The 17,702-nt window shown below is 57.3% G+C and overlaps 2 protein-coding genes across 5 annotated transcripts in view; both read left to right on the top strand.

Annotated features, from left to right (window-relative positions):
- Positions 1–11,907, top strand: part of LMTK2 (lemur tyrosine kinase 2) — a 59,845-nt gene extending 47,938 nt beyond the window's left edge. For all 3 annotated transcript variants that reach the window (XM_037057823.1, XM_037057822.1, XM_037057821.1), the window contains exons 11-14: positions 831–3,813; positions 8,049–8,181; positions 8,421–8,666; positions 9,564–11,907. In XM_037057823.1, coding sequence (XP_036913718.1) covers positions 831–3,813; positions 8,049–8,181; positions 8,421–8,666; positions 9,564–9,592 — 3,391 coding nt within the window. In that variant the 3' untranslated portion in view covers positions 9,593–11,907. The remainder of the gene's footprint in view (positions 1–830; positions 3,814–8,048; positions 8,182–8,420; positions 8,667–9,563) is intronic.
- A 2,178-nt stretch (positions 11,908–14,085) lies between these two features.
- BHLHA15 (basic helix-loop-helix family member a15) lies at positions 14,086–17,698 on the top strand. Of its 2 annotated transcripts, XM_037057831.1 has the most exons (3): positions 14,086–14,166; positions 14,780–15,424; positions 15,461–17,698. In XM_037057831.1, exon 2 carries the CDS (start codon positions 14,819–14,821, stop codon positions 15,392–15,394), a length of 576 nt encoding a protein of 191 aa, XP_036913726.1. In that variant the 5' UTR covers positions 14,086–14,166; positions 14,780–14,818; the 3' UTR covers positions 15,395–15,424; positions 15,461–17,698. The 2 variants fall into 2 exon arrangements, with proteins under 2 accessions (XP_036913726.1, XP_036913725.1); XM_037057830.1 differs by having other exon boundaries at positions 14,780–17,698.
- The last annotated feature ends 4 nt before the right edge of the window (positions 17,699–17,702 follow it).

Here is a 17,702-nt window from a genome sequence, read left to right as displayed (position 1 = left end):
ACAGACTTATGAGTCTTTGGATCAGCTCCTGTTCCACTTCCCATTAGGGTCGGGCTCACCTCTCTGCAGGCCTCTGCGCCCCTGCCTGCCTGTCTGGCGCTGCCCTGGAGCTTGGCCCCTGCACGTAGGCCGTGCTCAGCCTCCAGCTTAGTGGGACCGTTGCACCTGGAGTAGCTCGACGTACATGCTACGGACTTAATACTTCGTGGTTGTCTGGGTCTTCCCGTCCACATGTGGCTGGAGTGGTCGGCCGGGTCCCGCCAGCCCCCGGAGACCCAGCTCTCAGTTGGCACCACCTCGGGCCTCGTACCCCTTGTGCCTCCACGTTCAGCTCCTTTCATGACCTGGGGAAACCGTGTGCTGCGGAAGGTGGTAGTGTTGCTGTTCCCTAGGGGGGTGGTCAGGGGCTAGTTACCACTGCACTTGTCCACGTGGGTCCTTGCAGAGACCTACAGGCGCGAGGGAAGTACGTTCTTGCCACACAGGGTGCTGTGGCGGTTGCCTTAAGAGGACAGCGTGTTAAAACTGTTCTTTCCTAAACTCAGCAGACCAGCCCTGGTTAGACACTGGAGGAAAAATGACAGGCAAAAGAGTTGCAGTGATCCTGTGAAATGACCCGAGAAGACGGAGATCCGTGGCCCAGTGTATTACGTCCTCGCTTCCTCCCTCCCAGGGCTCTCACTGCGAACCACACACCTTCCTGTGGTCAGCAGTGATTAAAGTGTAGCAACTTTGGGGGTGTCGAGTTGGCTTAGAGGTTCTCCTAAAGCCTTTTGGTACTTTAAAAAGTTTGTCGTGGGCCCATTGACAGCCTCCCGTGTGCCCCTCAGGTATGAAGTGCTGCAGCTCTGTTGGCTGTCCCCAGAGAAGAGACCAGCGGCCGAGGACGTGCACAGACTGCTCACCTACCTGCGCATGCAAAGCCAGAGGGACCCGGAGGTCGGCTTTGAGCAACAGTGGAATGCTCTGAAACCCAACACAAGCAGCAGAGACGCCTCCAGCAGCGCCGCCTTCCCCATCCTCGACCACTTCTCCAGGGACCGGCTCGGCCGTGAAATGGAGGAAGTCCTCACCGTGACGGAGACCAGCCAGGGCCTGAGCTTCGAGTACGTCTGGGAGGCGGCGAAGCAGGATCACTTTGATGAGCGCAGCCGGGGCCCCCCAGACGAAGCCCTGTCTTACACGAGCATCTTCTTTCCGGTCGAAGTGTTCGAGCGCTCTCTTTCAGATCCTGGGCCTGGGAAACAAGACAGCAGTGGCCAGGATGTCCCCGTGAGGGCCCCCGGGGTGGTTCCCGTGTTTGATGCCCACAACCTTTCCGTGGGCAGCGACTATTACATCCAGTTAGAAGAAAAGACTGGCGGCAACCTAGAGCTCGATTACCCACCGGCACTGCTCACAACTGAGGTGGGGAACCCAGAGAGGACCGGGGACGGGGCACCTCCGTTTCTGACACTCAGGAGCCTTGAGTTTGAGGAGTCCAGTACAGATGAGGATCTCTTCCAGAGCAGTGCAGACCCCAAGGATCCCAGTGGCCCTGAGGACACGCATGCTACCCAGGGCCCCGAGAGCCCATTCAACAATCTGTTTAGTGACCTTGACAAATCGGAGGATCTGCCCAGTCACCAAAAAATATTTGACTTAATGGAACTAAATGGAGTTCAAGCCGACTTTAAACCAGCCTCTTTAAGTTCAAGTTTGGGTGACCCCAAAGACTCAGTGATGACAGGCCTTTTGGATAAAGAAAAGCCCCGTCAGCTTTTTGACTCTGAGCCTCTTTGCTTATCAGAAAACCTTATGCACCAAGATACTTTTGATCCACTGAATGTGCACGAATTGTCAGAAAACTTTTTATTTCTTCAAGAGAAAAACTTACTAAAAGACTCATTATCTAGCAAAGAACAGATAAATGATCTTCAAACAGAACTTAAAAATGCTGGTTTTACTGAAACTGTATTAGAAACTCCATGTAGAAATGCTTTAGATACTGAGCTTAGGTTTGCTGAAAATAAACCTGGCTTTCCTTTGTTGCGAGAAAGCACAAGCGTGAAGGGCCAGAACGCAGGTGTGGCGCTCAGGGACCACACTTTGAGCACCTCACTGCCGCCTTCCCCGGAACTGCAGGTACCTCCCACCTCCTTGGACACAGAAGGGACGCCTCAAAATGTACCTCCAGGCACGTTCCTGAAGCAGGGAGAAACCACGCCCAGGCATTTAGATGTCAGTATCCATGACGACGGTCTCTGCCAAGAAACAGATTTAGAATCTGTGACTGTCCCCGTTGAAATTCCCTCTGCTGATGCCAAAACACCCGGTGTTGGCCACGGGTCCCCTGACCTGGCTCACCAAAGTGAGGAGGCCTCAAGGCGAACCCAGAGTAGCTCGGTCCTTGGGGATGACCTTTCTGCTGGTAAAGGCAGTGCAGGGAGCAGTCTTCCAGAACTGGCACAGACCCTGCCAAACCAGCCGCTTTCAGAAGACCGTCGCAGTCACAGTCTGCTCGAGAAAAACCTGGAAGCTGTGGGCACTTTAAATCCGCTGAATTGTAAAGATGCTACCAAAGAGGGGGGCTTGGTGTCCGCCCTTTCCTCCGACTCTGCCAGTCAGGACAGCCTCTTAGAGGACAGCTTGTCAACCCCCATTCCAGCTTCAGAGCAGTCGATGGAGACCCCGGACTCTCTCGACTCGATGGACGTCCATGGGGCTCTGTTGGGTTCTTTTGGCTCTCACTCTCCCCAGAAACTTTTACCCCCTGACAAGCCTGCCGACAGTGGGTACGAGACAGAGAACTTGGAGTCGCCGGAGTGGACTCTGCACCCTGCCCCTGATGGTGCCTCAGCCGCAGATGTGGCTGCAACAAGTGACAGCAGTCATGGCGAGTTGCCTCCCAACCCTGTCATTGTCATCTCAGATGCAGCTGATGGCCACAGAAGTACCGAAGTGACCTCACAGACTTTCGCACCTGGCTCTCAGAGCTCGTACCGAGACTCTGCTTACTTCTCAGATAATGATTCTGAACCCGACAAGAAGTCGGAGGGGGTCCCAGGAACCTCCGTGTCAGCCATGGCATTGGTGACAGATCAGCCCCTGCCTGAGCCAGTCATCCCAGAGCAAAGTCCTGGCACCAAGGACAGTTGCCCAGAAACCAAAAATAGGCAGCCAGACCAAAGTTCTGCTTTGCAAAATTCCAGTCTCCTGGAATCCAGAGACGCATCAGAACCTGCACTGACCGGCGTTTCCAAAGAGCTGCCTGCTCCTGAAGATGAGGCCGGCAGTCCCTCGAGTGTGTTGAACTTGGAGCTGAGCAGTGGCGAGGACCTCGAGGCACCGGAAGAGCACCCCTGCTCGATCGTGTCCACCGGGACAAACACCAACGAGCTCCTTGCGTTTGCCGGTTCCACCCTGCGCTCTGGCAGCCCGCCCGACCTGCCGGTGGACAGGTCCTTGCCCAGCCACTCGGAGGGCCCCAAGCTGAAGGAGCCGGATATCGAAGGGAAGTACCTGGGGAAGCTGGGCGTGTCGGGGATGCTCGACCTCTCCGAGGACGGGATGGACGCGGACGAAGAAGACGAGAACAGTGACGACTCGGACGAAGACCTGCGGGCGTTCAACCTGCACAGCCTCAGCTCCGAGTCGGAGGACGAGACCGAGCACCCGGTGCCCGTGATCATCAGCAGTGAGGACGGAAGGCGCCTGCGCAGCCTGCTGAAGCCCCCGGCCGCCCTCGCCGTGGACCAGCTGCCAGATGACTGGAAAAAAGAAAAGAAGGCCGTGACGTTTTTTGATGATGTCACAGTCTATCTGTTTGACCAGGTATGTTACCTCCAAATTGTCGTGATAGAGAATTCCAAAATGTGGTAGGGAATTGAGTATGCTCTGTTTTCCTGATTCTCATTCTGAGGCCACAGATTGCTTTATGATTACTCAAAAAAAAGGGGGGGGAGAAATTTGCAGTTGGTTGCTGTTGCAGTTCCAAGAATATGCAGAAGTGTAGTTTGCACAGGGAACTCCAATGAAATTAAGGGACGGCATCTGCACGCTCTTCCTCGGTCTCCCAGGAGAGGCCTGCTGTGGTTGGTTGCCCTTCACAGAGCAGGTTTTCAGGATCTGACGGTTGGCAGTGGCACCCAGCTGCGGGTGCAGGCTGGGGCGGTCTGGCTCGTGAGCAGCCCTGGAGACGCCGCCCTGCGCAGTGTCTGGGCGGCGCAGGGTCTGTGACCCTGCCCTGCCTGCAGCTCAGCAGGTGGGTGCAGACTTTACCTTCTTTCAAAACGACCCAGCCGATAATTCAAAGATTTAAAAAAAATACTCATTGTTGACTAGTCTCTGTAGTCTTTGAATTTGCTTCTTGAGTCAGCTGAATTGTAAGTAAAGCTCCGTCACAGACCTGTCTGTGTAGGGTCCCTTTATGCTCCGGAAGATGTGGGAGTCCTTGGCCCTTGTCTCCTTAAAGCCACCTGTCCTCCTATTCTATATTAGTCCTTGAAATTGAGGCTCTCACAGCCTCTTGTCAGCATTGTGCCCCTTGCGCTCTGCTCTTCCGGCTGACTGTGTCTTCTCAAGGACGCTGAGCAGACTCAGCATAGAACCTTTGCAGGCTGGCCTCTTCCTGTCAGTGTGTTTCCTTTGAGATCTGTCCCAACCGTGCGGTCGACAGTCCTTCCCCTGTGTTGCTGAGCCGTGTCCGGGGTTGGGTGTGCCCAGTGGTGTCGGAGACCCCCTTGGAGGGGCAGTCTGGGTGTTCCCTGTGGGGCTGCTAACAGACAAGGCTCCTTCGAACAGCTGGGTGCAGGTTTCTGTGTGGGCACACATTTTCTGGGGGGTGAGTGTCCAGGAGTGTGATTGGGAGGTTGTGTGGCCAGTGTGTGTTTAGGTTTTTAAGGGAAATGACTCTTTTCCCAGTGGCTGCACCATTTGCCACCCCCACCAGCCGTGTGGCGAGAGTGGCCTCTCTCCGCCTTTGGCATGGTTTCCACGCCAGCTCTCCAGTGGGCGCGGAGCGCCGTCGCAGTCGGGAGCCACAGTGGCACTCCCGGCAGCTGGCTGGTGGGGCTGCGTGTCTTGTGCTCGCGTGTCTTGTGCTCTCGTGTTTCTTGTGCGTGTCTGCTGTCCGCGTGTCCTTGTCAGTGACATTCTTCCCCTTCTGCCCGTTTTCTAACCAGTTTCTAACCAGTAGTCTTGGTTGGAATTGGGGTGTGATTCTTCTATTGTTTTTATTCCTTTTTAAAATTCTTTTGGCTTTTGTAGTTTCTTTAATTTTCCATATATTAAATTTTTTTAATTAGAGATTTTAAAATCGGCTTGTCTGTAGCTTAAAAAAATCCTGCTGCGGTTTTGATGGGAGTTGCGTAAAACCTGAAGGTCAGCTTGGGGAGACAGAGGTCTTTATGGTGCCAAGTCCCGGCTCGCAGCCGTGGTGGGTCTCCTCCTGCGAGTTCTTCTCATGTTGCATCGTTTCCAGCACACGTGTGCTCGCTCGTGTCATTGGGCTTGTAACCAGTGTTCCATTGTCTGAGGAGCTGGTGCAAAAGGTAACTTTGAAATTCTGGGTCTTCTCTGTTCCTTGCCAGTGTGTGGAAACGTGATTGGTGTTCGGGTTGGCCTTGTCCTGCTGAGCTCGCTCACTGCTCCGAAGAGGTCTTCTGTGTGCATTTTTATTTTTCAAATTTCTTTTTTAAAAATTTATTTTTAGAGGGGAAGGGAAGGAGAGAGGGAGAGAAATATCAATGTATGGTTGCCTCTGGTGTGTTCCCTGCTGGGAACTGACCTGCATCCCAGGCATGTGCCCTGACTGGGAATCGAACCGCGGTCGTCTGGTTCGCAGGCCCGCACTCAATCCACTGAACTACACCAACCAGGGCTATTTTTCAAATTTCTTAATAGTGTCTACACAGTCAGTCATGTTGCCTGCAAATAGGGCCAGGCTTATTTCTTCCTTTGCAGTCCGTGTGCCTCCCCTTTCTTTGTCTCCCCGCACTGCACTGGTGGGGACCGAGTGGGCGTGACGGGAGTGGTGTCCTGGCCCAGAGCCCGGCTGGAGGAGAGCAGCAGTCGTGGACGTGGACTGTGACGTGGGGTTTTTGCGGGCGCGCTGATCAAGTGGAGAAGGTTCTCTCCTCCTCTTGGTTTGAGAGAGTTTTGATCCTAAATGGATGCTGAGTCTTGTCAGATGTCCTTCGTGCATCGGTGGTCCTTCTGTTCCTGTGGGAATACGGTAGGTCACACTGATTATCAAACGTTGAATTAGCTTTGCCTCCCCGGAACACAGCCTGCTTGGCTGTGGCGTTTCATTCTGGTTCTGTGTTGCTGGACTTGGTTTGCGGGATGTTGTTGAGGGTTTTGTGTCTGTGTCCAGGAGGCATAGTTTTGGGGGGTGTTTGTTTGCTTCTTTGGCTGATTGGGGTTTGGGGGGTTTCGTTGTTGCTGTTTTTGGTATTGTCCTCAGTTTTGGTGTCATGGTGATGCTGGTCTCATGAAATAAGTTGGGAAGTAGTTTCCTTCTGTGTCTGAAGGGTTTGTGGGGTTTATTGGTCTTTTTGAAGAACTGCTTTTGGTTTCATGCAGTGTTTTTTATTTATAATTTTCTTTCCAATTTTATTGATTTCTGCTTTAGTGTTATCGTTTCTTTGCTCCCACTTGCTTTAGTTTTATCTTGCTCTTCTTTTTCTAGACTCTTAAGGAAGATGCGTAGGATCTAAAACCTTTCTTCTTTCTACCAGTAGCAGTTAATGTTACGAATTTCCTTCTACGCACACTTTAGCTGCACCCCACGAGTTTTAGTGTTGTGTTTTCATGCACTTCGAAATATTTTCTAATCTTTCTCAAAGCTTCCTCTTCGACCCACAGATTATTTATAAATGTATTAATTTCCAAGCCTTCCGTGGGTCAGCGGAAGGCTGTCCCCTTTCAAACAAAGTCTGCGCTGCGCTGTGTGGGTTCGGCACAGCCCGAAATGCCGAGCAGGCTCCAGGGGTGCAGAGAGCTCTGGAAGCTCTTCGGTGCTGGTTCGAGAAGCAGCAGGGAGGGTCTTCTGACACCAGAGAGAGGGGAAGGTATCCTTTTGCCCCACCTTTTCTCTTGCTCCCCACCCCAAGCAATCCCAGGGTAGCGGCAGTGGAGGGGGGCAGGTGCCCGTACTCATGAGGGGAGTGGATGTTCTCCCCACCTCGAGGGGCTGTGATCCCAAGAATTAGAGTGAGGAGAACCCCTGATGCTCTTTTTTTGTTATTATTTTTAGAGAAAGAGAGAGAAACATCAATTTGTGTTTGCACTTACGCATTTATTGGTTGCTTCCTATAAGTGCCCTTTCCGGGATCAGACCCCAGACCTTGACGTATGGGGATGATACCCCAACCAACTGAGCCACCTGGCCAGGACCATCAGGTGCTGCTTTACGTCCCTGTGCTCCCGTGCAGAGCTGCAGGAAGTGTGCGGTGTGGTGCCGTGGCACAGGTCCCGGCTTTCCGGCCGGGGGACCAAAAAGGGAAGGCCCAAGACATCAGAAAATACCACGGATGCTACGGAGAGTGAGGCACGCAGACAGGCAGCCCGATGGACTTGTTTCTGAGCTCCCGGCTTGCCTCTGGGCTGAGCCTGGCAGCAGATGGGACCTAACGCAGCACAGTGAAGCTTTGAGACCTGAGCAGTTGGCGGACCCCTGCCCCAAGGTCCAGTCTGGCCAGTGGGTGGCACATGCACTGGACAGGTTCAGGAGTCCAGGCCAGGACCTGTGGCAGGGAGGTCATGTTCACTGCTGGTTTGGTGTCCTTGAATTCGGGCCTCCTTCCACAGCTAGCCTCCTTGCTACTGTTTACTTCTCAGGCTCAGAGTGGCTGCTTCGTGCCTTCTGCCCGGGCTTTAGAGCAGCGTGCAGTGAGAGAGACAGGGCTGTGTGTTCCTACGTAGCCACCTCCCAGGGCCGGGGTGCACCTGCTCTAAGAGGAGCGTTGCACAGCCAGTCGGTCAGACGCGCCGTGGCCTGTGGCAGCGTACACCGGCGGGCTCCGGGAGCTGGCGCTTGCTGACGGGCTTTCTGCTTGGCTTTTCAGGAGACCCCAACCAAAGAGCTGGGACACTGTGGAGCAGAGCCCCGTGGCCCGGAGCAGGGCGGCCCCACGCCGTCATCAGGCTCCCCCTGCCTGGGCAGGTGCATGAACTCCGAGAGTTCCACCGATGAAGAAGGTATTCTACTTCACAGATGGGTTTTAAAGAAACTAAAAAGAGCGCACTTCGAGTCACGTGAACTCCTTGTGGGTGACGGCAGATACTGCTCTGAGTGACCCCGGTGACACAGGCAGCAGCTCTGCCAGCTGCCAGGCCCGCGTGGTGTTTGCTGACCTGCGGAGCGCAGCTGCGTGTTTGCTCTCGGCTCTGTGCCGCCGGCCATCAAAGGAGAGTGATGTCTTGCTTTGTGCTTGTAGGTGGAGGCTTTGAGTGGGACGACGACTTCTCCCCAGACCCTTTCACGTCGAAGATGACGAGTAACCTCCTGAGTTCCAGGCCTTCTCTGCAGACGTCAAAGTACTTTTCACCACCGCCACCGCCGCCCCGGAGTGCGGAGCAGAGCTGGCCCCACGCAGTGCCGCACTCCAGGTTCTCCATCTCCCCCGCCAGCATCGCCAGCCTCTCTCTGACACACCTGACCGACTCGGACATCGAGCCAGGAGGTGAGGGGTGCTCCCGCCGCGCTTGAGCGAGTGTTGACTCTCCTGGGTGGGTGGCTGCGGTGTAAGGGATTCTTCGTGCAGCTCTGGCCGCCTCAGCAGTGTGTTCTCGGGGCCACTGCCACTCCCTGGGCTTAGTGCTACTTGCAGGCGCCCCTTCCCACCCCCTCTGGGCCGGGCAGCCTCGGCAGAGGCAGGGCTTGTCCCAGTGTGGGGCCTCCGTCTCCTCTCCATTTTCCCTCCTTTGCTCCCATCTCCCGTTCTTTCTCCCCTAGAGAAGTAGTTTGTTGCAGAGCTTATGATCTTGAGAACACTTAGCCCAGGTTTTGGGGTCGAGCCTAAATGTGCCCAGGTTCTTCCCAGGACTGTTGGTTTTGTCAGTAAGTCTCATTCTTCACACGGCACCAGAGGGCCTGGGTGGAAGGCCTGGGTGGGGCCATTCGAAGTGCTGTTATCTGAACAAACTACTCTTTTCTCCCCGTAATGAGATTGGAAGATTAACGTTAATAGGTGCATTTTTTCATTTGAAGTTTGCAGATCAAATAATAACTAGGAAATATAAAGAGCTCTTGTTTGTGTTTGTGCTGAGCTTAATTGTGCCGATTAGATAATGCCCATGACCTGCTGCTCTGTCAGAGGGGCAGATGTGTGCCAGTTAGAGCTGATTTTCTCCCGTGCCCTAAGCCTTGACATTGACCCGGCGTGGGAGCTGAGCAGATGTGTTTGCAAGTCTGGCAGGGACGGCTGCCCCGGCAAGAACACACGGGGCTCGGCAGGTGGTGGGTGTCCGCACTGGCAGCTTCAGGTCCGTTTTCTGCCGTGCAGGTCAGGTGCCGGCCAGGCTGTTTTTATCTGTGACGACCATTGTAAACCCAGCTTTGCTTGCTCTCTCCTCAATAGGAAGCAGTGAAGATGGAGAAAAGGATTAGATGGACGCCGGCGCACTCTTGGGTCCCAGGCTGCTTCCCCGGGGCGGCGGTCCTGCACTGCCAGCCAGGCCACACCGTGCACGGGACATCTGCCGAGACAGGACAGGGAGAGGGGCTTAGGAGGTGGAGAGGGCACAGGCGCTGGGTCTGCACCCGGCGCCCACGCAGGAGGCCCGTTTTGGGAGACATGGTCCTGTCCAGTGCGGGTTGCTGCGCTGGTGGCCTCTTGTGCCCGCTAAAGACACTTGGGCTCTGGTCGTCCTTGGGGAGGGCTGGCCCTGCTTGGGTGCGTGGGGAACTGGGGGCTCCCGGCTGCTTCTCATCTCCACGCGGGTGTTCTCTGTGTCCACCCCTGTGCATCCCGTCTGTGCAGGGGCCTAGAGGACATGTGCTGGGACTTGGCACCAGTGAGCCATATTTATTATTTTTAAAGGAATCACTAATTGCTTTCTGTAATTGCACTGTGGATAAATGTTCTAAGCGTCCCTGATATTGTACAGAATCTTAAATTATTCAAGGAAAATAAGGCAGGTCAAGCTGGTGCTACCCACTAGTTTGATTTTTTTTGTTTTATAGTTTGTTTGCTGTGCATGGTACTTGTAAAGCTTCAATACTTTGATTGTATGCAGTCCTTAGAATTGTTGGAATTGTACATATGGCACTCTTTGGTAAGTGACGAATGATGCCGAATGTTAGTGCTTCGTGTCCTCATAGAAAGTATTTTTGATGGGTCCCACGAGACTGCCCTGCTGCTGCTAGACAGACGCCCGCCTTGTCTCTTCCCCGTGAGGTGGTCTCCCCGCAGCAGCTGAGGCTTCTCAGAGGAGCTCAGGGCCCTGCAGCCTCCGTGTGATTCTCTCAGCCCACTCCCCAATCTTCTTAAACCCTCTTGGTAAAAATCGAAAGGTGGTACATCCCAGAGCTCAGTGCCGATTGGACTGTGCAGCCCCTGCCCCTCCCCGAGGGGGGGGGGCGGGGAGCCCAGAGGCACTTCCCCTTCCGGCCAGCACCTCCGTCCACCGATTGGCTTCCGCACCCTCGGGCCTCCTGCTCCGCAGAGCGGTGTGATTGATTCTGTTTGTAGCAATTCAGCCTAAAGGTTGAGCCTTTAATCACCCCCTGGCTGAGTTTTGCCCTCAGAACCACTCCGAGTCCTGTCATGTGGCTAGTTTCTGCGGCCGGGGGGGACACAGTACATCCTGCAGCTGTGAGGAGGGACGAGGGGCAGAGGCAGAGCCGCCGCTGCCGGCCAGTCTTCCTGCCCTGAACCAGGCCGCCCTGCACGGCCGCACACCCAGATGCTCCCGGGTGCACCGCACTGACCCTTCCTTCTGCATTGAGCACCAGGGTCTGCCCTTGCTTGGAAAGGGACCGAGCGTGTCCAGCGCAGCCTCACAATGTCGGTCACCGCTTCCTGCAGTCCTCGAATTCTTCTTTGAGCCGTGTGGCAGCGCCATGCTGAGGGAGGTGGCGCGTGGCCCCCGTGCGCGCCTCCCCTTGGGCGTTCTCTGGTGCTGACGTGCGCCCCCGACTCCACGAGCCCGGGCCGGCTCTCCAGGACTCGGGGGCTGCTCGCTGTGTCCCCGGAGCTGGCGTTGGGACAGGGTGCAGATGTGGACGCTGGCTCGAGTTTTCATAGTGAAGTTTGACCTTCATTATTAATTCTGGTTTGCTCTACTAACTTTTTATACTAGCAATAACTTCCCTGAGCAAGACAATTCAGAATGGAGGAAGAGCCCCTTTCCTCCACTTGCCGTGAGCACGGAGCGCCAGGTGGGGCCAGTAGCGACTGGGAGCTGGGCCCTGTAATGGACACTTTGGAAGTTAACGGGGCATCAGAAGCTGACTTTGCCAAAATTGCCAAACTCTGCACTTCTTACTGTGGAGACTTCCTGAGCTTTCTGAATTTTTACATCTAACTACCAGCTTGGTTTAGAGAGGAAATGAGACAATTATACTAGTTTTTAAAAAAAGTGTAGGTTTAAGGGGTTCCGATTCAATGACCAAAGTCAAGCCGACCCATAGACTATATAGTCTTAATACCGTCAGCCCAGGCCATTTGGTATCGGGGCTGTCCGTTTTTCACTATGATTAAGGAGATTTTAATTCCCATTTTAATTTATTTTAAGTGTGTATTACTCTCATAATTAATTGCCAAGAAAAGCATTTTTATACATTGTGTTGGGGGTGGGCTGAAGTAGTAGGTCTTCTGTGGGCTTGCATGGCAGGGAGAAATTTATCTTTATAATAAACATGTTGGTGAACATGTTCTTTTGAAATCTCAAGCAATACACAAGAAATAAATTATGTACATTAAATTTTTCAGCCCGTTTTTGAAATGTCAGCATGTGCTCTGTGGTTGCGGTTTTTACTCCGCTGGCATCAGCAGTGGGTTTTCAAGCACGACGTCCTCTCATCAGTTACGCAGCGAAACCAAGTGCTGGGTCCTCCAGGCGACGGACCCGGCCAGGTTTGGGACACCCGGCGCCCCGTAGCGCTTCCTGGCCTCCCGTGGAATAGCTCACCGGGTTTTAATTGGTGCTCCTTTGGTGGAGTTACGTATTTTAAATCTTATAATAAAAATAATATAACCTTCATTTCCTTCCTAGCTAGATGCTAATTTGTGTTACCACATGACTCTGTCACAAGTCAGAAAGGGAGACAGAGTGCCCCCCAACCCTTCTGAAGCTTGGGTGGTGGTCTGGGGGAGAAGCCCTTCGTCTCGCGGTGCGGAAGCAGGGCTAAGCGAGTTAGGAACAGACGCGCCTTCTGATTTCTCAGTGCGCGGGCGGTTGACCCAGCGGAGATGGGCTTCCCTAGGCAAAGACTGTCTCGCTGGCATAAAACACCTCTGAACGCCTCTTTCTCTGAGTATTCCTCCGCACAGGGTGTTCCTGGGACGGGTGACTCGCTGCAGGTTTGTCCTGAGCGCCCCGGGGCCGGAGGCAGCTCCTGCCCTTTTCAGGTGACGCAGATGGTCACCTGACATTTCCCAAGGGAACGCGGGTTAGGCTCCGAGGTTGGCCTTACGAGAAGCAGCCTTAAACCAGGAGGGCGGCGCGGAGTCTCAGTGTTCCGAGTTGCGACGGGTCGGCCCGAGCTTCGACTGTGGGCAGAGAAAAGTTCTCTTCGGCGTATAAGTAAACTCTTGGGGGTGTGCTGACAGCATTGAACCCCCGCAGCCTGTTCTGTGGACGTCTCGAACTCGCCTCGGCTCGGGTGTGCGCAGGCCCAGGCCGGCCCTGCGTGCCCGCCAGTCAGTCTCCGCGGCGGAGGGGACCCAGGGGCGGCCGCGCCTGCACCGTCTCCCTGCGGCGCAGTTGTAAGAGTTAGGTTCGCGGCAATGTAACAGTCATGGACTTTCACTTTAAATTGTGTACATTTTTAATGGTAATATTTTTACTGTATATTGATGCATAGTGTGATTCAATAAATTGCTTGTAATTTAAAAACTATTTAATATTCAAAATAAATATAGTTATATATTTATAAACTTGCTGCGTTTATTCCATGTTTTTCTCACCGGAGGCCCCGGGCGGGTGGCCCGGCACCACGCTGGCCTCCAGGTGCTGGTTCCCGTGGCGGCCCTCGGCCCGCGCCCGAGGACCGCGGGGAAGCAGACCCGCGCGCGGTGCCGGCTCGGTGTCCGGTGCGCCTGTGACCCGGAGCCTCTGCACTTGGGGAGTTTCAGAGGCATTTTCATTCCCGAGGCCCAGCCTCAAATGGGCTCTAAGCCGAAAGGCGAATCAGCTCGAAACCAGCTCTTCTCTGCGCTGAGAGGACCTCGGCGCCCGCATCCCCGTCGCGCCGCCCCTCGCTCCCCTGGTCCGCGCTGCCGAGAGCCTCACCGGCTTTGCCGAGACCGGCTTCTCCGGGCGCGCAGCCCCGGGTCCTGCGGGACGGGACGCAGTGCCTGGGAGCCGGGCGCACGTGGCTCCCGGGCGCCCCACCAGCCCACGGGACCCCGGAGCCAGGTGCTTGTAACGCCTGTTAATGCTCCCGTAAGCGGGGAGGAAACAGGCAGGGCGGGGGTGCTACGAAGTGGAGCGTGTGGGCGGCAGGGCCGGGTCGAGCTCGCCGTCCCAGGAGGCCTGAGCTGCGGGCTCGCACGCAGGCCCCGCGGGGCGCGGCGCCGCCCCCTCGCACCCGGACCGGCGGCGGTGTCGGGCGCGCGGTGTCCCCGCGGTGTCGGGGGCGCGCCGCCCGAACGTGGCTGCTTCTGTTCTGAGATGTGACTGCTGCCCGTTTAAGAAACGCGAGCATTATTACAAAACGCCTTTTCCGCTAATTCTGGCGCCCCGTGTTCTGAGCCTTAACCCCAAGACCAGGTGCGGTCCTGGGCTACCTCTCCGCGCAGGGCCCGCAGGGAGGCCCCAGTCTGTGGTCGGGACTCCGCGGCGGGAGTGGGGGCGCTTCCCCCGCCACAGGTGCGCCCTCCCCAGCCGGCACGGCCCCGCCCCGGCCCCGCCCCGCGGGCTTATTTACATGTGGCTGCGGCCCCGCCTGGGGCAGCTAAAGCGACGTGTCCTTGTCCCCCGTGGGCAGCTCTGGTGAGTGCGGCCGCGGATCCCCAGGTAATGAGGTAGGGGGCGTGGGTGTGGGGAGCCGTGGAGAGAGGACCCGGGGTCAGGACCCGGTGTGGTCTGGGGGAAGCCTGGGTGGAAGCCCTGACTGGGACCATCCACAGGTTAGCCTGGGGGATCGCGCTGCAGGCTCCGGCCACTGTCCCGACCCATGGGTCCGCACCCTGCCGCCCCATGACCACGGCAGTTCCAGCCCCCGTGTCGTCCCTGTATGTGATGTGGTGGCCGGAATCGGTGCCAGTCCATCAGGGCGAATAGGAGGCAGAGGGCTGTCCAGAGGAAGGATGGCGCTGTATCTGTGGGTGGCCTGGGCAGAGTGGCTACGGCCACCTAAGCCCAGGATCCCCCAGGGGTGGGGGCAGTGAGGCACATGGGGCCAGAGAAAACTCCAGGGGTCCGGATGCCTCACACAGGGGGCGAGGGGCCCACCAGGTAAGGGAAAGTTCTGAGGGGTCAGCATGAGATCAGTCAGGGACATGGGGGGTCAGCTCGGGGCTCCCCGGGGTCACGCACCTGTGCCAAGTGGTCAGCGGCAATTGGGCGGCAGGGAGGCTGCCATGGGTAGCTGTCCTGAGTGTGTACCGGCCTGTGTTCTGGATTTCAGCTCCAAAGCCCTCCCCCCTGGGATACCCAGTCTGGAACCATGAAGACCAAGGCCCGGCCCCCCAGGCGCCGGGTGGGTGCGCAGAGCACAGAGGCCACCCCGGAGGATCAGACCCCCGACGGGGCACAGCCAGACTCCGGGGCCCAGCTGGCCAGGGGTCTGCGGAGCAGGACAGCGCAGAAGCAGGGGCCCCGGGCCGAGGGCCGGCGCAGGCGGCAGGGGCTCCCGGGGGCGGCCGGCCGGCGGGAGAGCAGCGTCCAGCGGCGGCTGGAGAGCAACGAGCGGGAGCGGCAGCGCATGCACACGCTGAACAACGCCTTCCAGGCGCTGCGCGAGGTCATCCCCCACGTGCGCACCGACAAGAAGCTCTCCAAGATCGAGACCCTCACGCTGGCCAAGAACTACATCAAGTCGCTGACGGCCACCATCCTGACCATGTCCAGCGGTCGCTTCCCCGGCCTGGACGGGCCGGGCCCTAAGCTCTACCAGCACTACCAGCAGCAGCAGCAGCAGCAGGCGGTGGCGGGGGGTGCGCTGGCCGCGGCCCAGTCCCAGCCCGAGGGCCACCTGCACAAGTACTCCACCCAGATCCACAGCTTCCGAGAGGGCTCCTAGCGCCCGGCCCTGGTCCCGCCGAGAGCCCCAGGCTGCTGGTGACCCCCACGTGGACGTGGCCCCAGCGGCTGCATCTTCCCTGAACACTCAGCTGCCTTTCAGGAACACGTCCTGGCTCCCCAGGGCACAAGACCTGGCCGAGTTGGTGGCCCTGGGTGGCCTGAGGCCCAAATGTTTGTGTGGGCCCCAGGACCTGTTTCCTTTCACTTGACTAGGCAGGAGCCCACAGGCCTTTGTAACTAGACTCTTCTCTCCCGAGTTCCCCCGGAGGCGGGGAGATCCCAGGAAAAGGTGTCCTCGGTAAGTCTCTCCAGTTGTGCCTGAGGCCCAGGCCCCAGAAAGGAACCCCCCCACCCCCAGCCTGCATCAGAACCCCCTCATTCGGGCTAAAGTGAGGTACAGAGCAAAGCTCGTGGCCACTCGAGGAGTGTGGCTGAACCCAGGTTGGGGAGTGTCTGGTTAGCCATTTACCTGTCCGGCAGAAACCCTCGTCAGACGGCCTCACGTTAATTCTGGAGGGGCCTTCGGAGGTCCTGGGGGGGGGCGCTGTGATGTTTTCCTGCTGCCTTCTGTGTTGGGGGCCCCTGGTTGTGGAGGGACTGAGCCGGTTCAGAGGTTTGGTGGCCCGGTGCTGAGGGGGCTGGAGACAGGACAGGGAAGAGGGACTGGGACTCTCAGGCGTCCCACCCCGGTTTGCCGCTCATTGTCACCCTGGTCACTGAGTGGGTGGTCTGGAAGGACTTTCGGGTGCTCTTGGGTCCTGGCTGGGGTTGGGGGCCCTGTGGGGCTCTCTGCAGGGAGGAGTGTGGGGCGGCAAAGCCCCCTCCCCCACATGGTGCGCTCCACAGCTCCACAGAGGCAGGGCTGGTGTCTTGGCAGGCCTCCTCCGGCGCGGGCCAAGCTTCCTTCTGCGGTGTCCCTGCCCCGCTGGCTTCGACAGGCTTGGCGACTTTGCTCCTAACTGGCTGGCATCTCCCCTCTCTTGTCCTTCCGCCCCACAGCCAATATGGGGAGGGGACAGAGCCCTTGGCAGCCTTGGGCAGGAGCCACGGTGACTGAGGTGTCGGCCTGGCACACGGGGGCCGGGTCCCCTGTGCCCGGAGCTGTGCTGCAGGTCCTCCCAGGCCATTGCGGATGGGGGCTGGGCCAGCCGAGGGCTCAGCCCTGATGCGTGGCCTTGCCTGGTTGTCCGGGCCCTGCCACTGAATGCGTTTCCAGGCTGTGCGTCAGCCCTGGCAGCTTCAAGGGCAGGCAGGTGGCACCTCTCAGAACAGCCATTTGCCACTTCAGTTCTAACTTACCTGGTCAGACGCCGGCCCCTCGGGCAGGTGGCCCAGGGACGCCTGTCCTTCAGCCCGGGTCAGGTTGGGGTCCCAGGTACCCCTGGGCTGCCCGGCAGGCCTGGTTACTCCAGAAGGTCAGAGCAGCCACGAACGCTGAGCTCGAGGACCGGCGGGGTCCAGGCGCCCCTGCTGCGGGGGGACTGCTGGCTGAACACAAAATGGGGAGGCCTAAGAACCTGGTGGCTCTTGCCTGTGGCTGAGCCGAGGCCAGAGCAGGGCTTGGTGCGCCCTTGGACTTGACGAGTGCACCAGCATGCTGAGCTGATGGCACAGGGAGAGGCCCCCAGCAGAGGCTGTCTGTCCAGGAGGCCGTGCCTGGTGATGGGGGCAGCAGGAGGGTGTGGGGTAGCCACCTTGTAGGACGAGAGCCCCGGGGACTCTCCCTCTCCCTGTCCCAAACTTGCACCTGCACCCCCTCTGCTTCCCGGAGGGTGACCAGGGCCCAGAGGCCCGGCCCTCCGTCACTGCAGCCGGGGGGACATCTGCATGCCCTGTGGCCACATCACCGAGGACCTTAAAGGTCTTGCTTTTGGGGGATTCAGTAATGGGGGCAGCGAGGGAACAGGTCTGGTGACAGGCAGGTGAAGCCCGCTGCCGCCGTCTGCTCCCTCAACCTTCCTCTTGGACCCCAAGCCCAGCCGATGTCCCCGGAGGAGTCCTAACGTCAGAGGCCCTCACGCGCCAGCCCTGGTCACCTGTCCCCCCGCCACCCCGAGCCTTGGCCCTGCCTGCACACCAGACCTCAGAACGAGCGAGACAGTTCCTGTTGAGCAGAGAAGCCAGGACTGTGACTTTTCTGTCTGAGAAGCCCCAGGACTGAAGGGCTGGAGCCCCAGCTGTAATGGTGGTGAAAATGTTTCTTAAATGACCCAGATTTGTTTTTCATTTTTCCTAATGGCCCCTTCAAAACACTCGTGAAGTTGACGCTGCCATAACATGAAAATAAAAGATTTCACGGCGATCTC

Source organism: Sturnira hondurensis, unplaced genomic scaffold, assembly GCF_014824575.4.
Source record: "Sturnira hondurensis isolate 20B ecotype Veracruz unplaced genomic scaffold, ASM1482457v3 Scaffold0009733, whole genome shotgun sequence".
In the NCBI taxonomy this organism is placed as follows: domain Eukaryota; kingdom Metazoa; phylum Chordata; class Mammalia; order Chiroptera; family Phyllostomidae; genus Sturnira; species Sturnira hondurensis.
Note: the sequence above shows the minus strand (reverse complement) of the source record. Positions and strands in the feature narration are given on the sequence as shown.

Bases quoted from the DNA above. Each gene is read 5' to 3' on its own strand.
- BHLHA15 (XM_037057831.1), top strand. From the start codon at position 14,819: ATGAAGACCAAGGCCCGGCCCCCCAGGCGCCGGGTGGGTGCGCAGAGC.